The sequence below is a fragment of the Austrofundulus limnaeus genome, unplaced genomic scaffold (genome assembly GCF_001266775.1).
Source record: "Austrofundulus limnaeus strain Quisiro unplaced genomic scaffold, Austrofundulus_limnaeus-1.0 Scaffold468, whole genome shotgun sequence".
In the NCBI taxonomy this organism is placed as follows: domain Eukaryota; kingdom Metazoa; phylum Chordata; class Actinopteri; order Cyprinodontiformes; family Rivulidae; genus Austrofundulus; species Austrofundulus limnaeus.
The window spans coordinates 269,832-272,221 of NW_013952870.1; the positions used below are offsets into that span (position 1 = coordinate 269,832).

The 2,390-nt window shown below is 40.7% G+C and overlaps 1 protein-coding gene across 1 annotated transcript in view; it reads left to right on the forward strand.

Moving 5' to 3' along the window:
- dnaaf10 (dynein axonemal assembly factor 10) overlaps positions 1-2,265 on the forward strand; it is a 28,187-nt gene extending 25,922 nt beyond the window's left edge. The window contains exon 7 of the mRNA XM_014025318.1: positions 2,133-2,265. Coding sequence (XP_013880772.1) covers positions 2,133-2,231 — 99 coding nt within the window. The 3' untranslated portion in view covers positions 2,232-2,265. The remainder of the gene's footprint in view (positions 1-2,132) is intronic.
- Positions 2,266-2,390: the final 125 nt, after the last annotated feature.

Here is a 2,390-nt window from a genome sequence, read left to right on the forward strand (position 1 = left end):
CCTGTAGCTGCTTTGAAATGGCTCCAAGTGACTTCCCTGACTTGTTCAAGTCAATGATTCGCTTTTTCAGATCACTCTAATCACTGGGTCAAATGAGCCCTATTTAAATGGGCTCATGAGAAGCCAACAGCTGTAGTCAATCAGAATCACTTACAAGAAGTGAAGAGGCCATGACATGAAGCTAATTTGATTGACACAACTCGCTACATCACCAAAATTGACAAATTTTGTTGCTGTATGTATATTTTTAACCCAGCAGATTTGGTGACATTTTCAGCAGACCCATAATAAATTTATGAAAGAACCAAATTTTATGACTGTTTTTTGTGACAAACATGTATGTGTTCCGATCACTCTATCACAGAAAAATAAGAGTWGWAGAACTTATTGAAAACTCAAGACAGCCATAACATTATGTTTTTTTACAAGTGTATGTAAACTTTTGACCACAACTGTATATGATGTTCACCTGCATTATACTATGTACTGTAGCAGCTCTTTAAACTCACCAGGAGTACAGTTTGACAATCAACTAGTTTCACAGAACACAGTTCAGTTTTGTAGTACACAGGTGGTGCACTACAGGTGTGTTGGTTTGTTCTCTCTAATGTTAAGCAATGAGCATCAGAAGCATTGTAATGTGTGTGAGGGGGCATTAGTGGGGGTCTGGGGGTCCTCCCCCAGAAAATGTTGAAATTAGTAGATGCAGTTTCCTGCATTCTGGTGTATTTTACCAGGTTCCCAAACATACCTTACATACATAAAAAACACTTGATTAAATAACTAAATTAGAGACAGATTTTAGTTGAATCATCCTGTTTTTAAACTCACTGCTGTGGCTCAGATAATGAAATTAAGGTGACAATTTATCCTAAACAATGACTTTAGAGGAGAATTTTACTTTTATATTGTTCTTGTTTTAGTTTTATTTGTAACATGTCATTGTGCCAAGCATGTTTAAAATATTAACTACACAATGAACAGATTGGGGGCCTTTATTTTTCTGATTAAATGACGGGTATACTCATAACAAACTGACATGACATCATGCAGCCTTTTACCATAATGACACTGTGTCAAACAGTGGTCATTTAAAATATAACTTTCATCAGTTTTATCATCCTGTAAATATTAAGAAAAACTGATACATGGATGTTTGGAACTGATTAGAAATCTAATAATGGATGAATTGACAGATTTATTTATTGACCTTTATTTAACCAGGCAAATCCTAATTATGAAAACAATTTCTACCACTTTCTAAAAATAAAACTTAAATAAAGTCCCCATGAGAATAGAAGAACAAACACGTGTGAATGCTGCACCGCTCCACTCTGTGTGTCACAGAGAAAAAGGAAGGGAGGGGGGAGTGGGCTGTCTTTTCTCATTGCTGCTGCAACTCTGTGGGAGCGTCAGAACTAACAGAAGTTCATCATCAGTTTTGATCAGAGATTTTTCTTGTCCTGTCCCCTGTTCTAACTGCACCCATGGGACTGGCCCATTAATGATGCGGCCCAGCGGGAATCGTCCAGATTCTCCTGATTTCCCACTCCGCCCTTGCCTTGTCTCCTTCATTGGCACAGAATTACCTGTTTGGAGTTTGCAGGAGAGCACCAAACATGGGACACTGAAAGGTGGAAGGAAATTTTAGTCTCTGATGAGAAAAAAAATTGACCTTGATGGTCCTGGTATGGCTTCCAGTGTTACTGACATAACAAGGAGAGATGGCACGRCACAATGGAGGGGCCAACATGATCTGGGGTCTTTTTACTTCAATGAACAACAGTGCTTCCGGTTGTGCCAGAGGCATCAAACGGCAGCTGGCTATGTGGAGATGTTGTAGGGGGTATCCCTCATGACTCAAGACCACCGTCTGCGTGGTAATGATTGGGTTTTTCAACAGGACAATACTACAGTTCATAATGCCCGTCTGACAAAGGACTTCTTCCAGAGAATATCACTCTTTTGGACCATCCTGTGTGTTCCCCTGATCTAAATCCAATTGAGAACATTTGGAGTTTGATGGCAAAGGAAGTTTACAAAAATGGACACCAGTTCCAGACAGTGGATGCCCTCTGTGCCCTATGTGGTTACCTAATGGAATGGTCTTTACATATTCTTTTCTATTTCAGGCTCATAAGTCAACCATCTGGCAGGTGAGACATTTRCCCCAAAACAGAGACATCTTTATGACTGCAGGGGGAGCAGGAAACCTGCATCTATGGAAGTAGTAAGTAACCATCTTCAACATCACTTCACACATTGGCTGTGTCCAAAACGACAGGCCGGGTCCTCCGGAGGACCCAGACTACCTGGTCTCGGCGGGCCGGGTCCTTGGTAGACCGGGAAGACCGGAAAAAAAGAGGATGTGGATTTGGACGGTCTAGCCT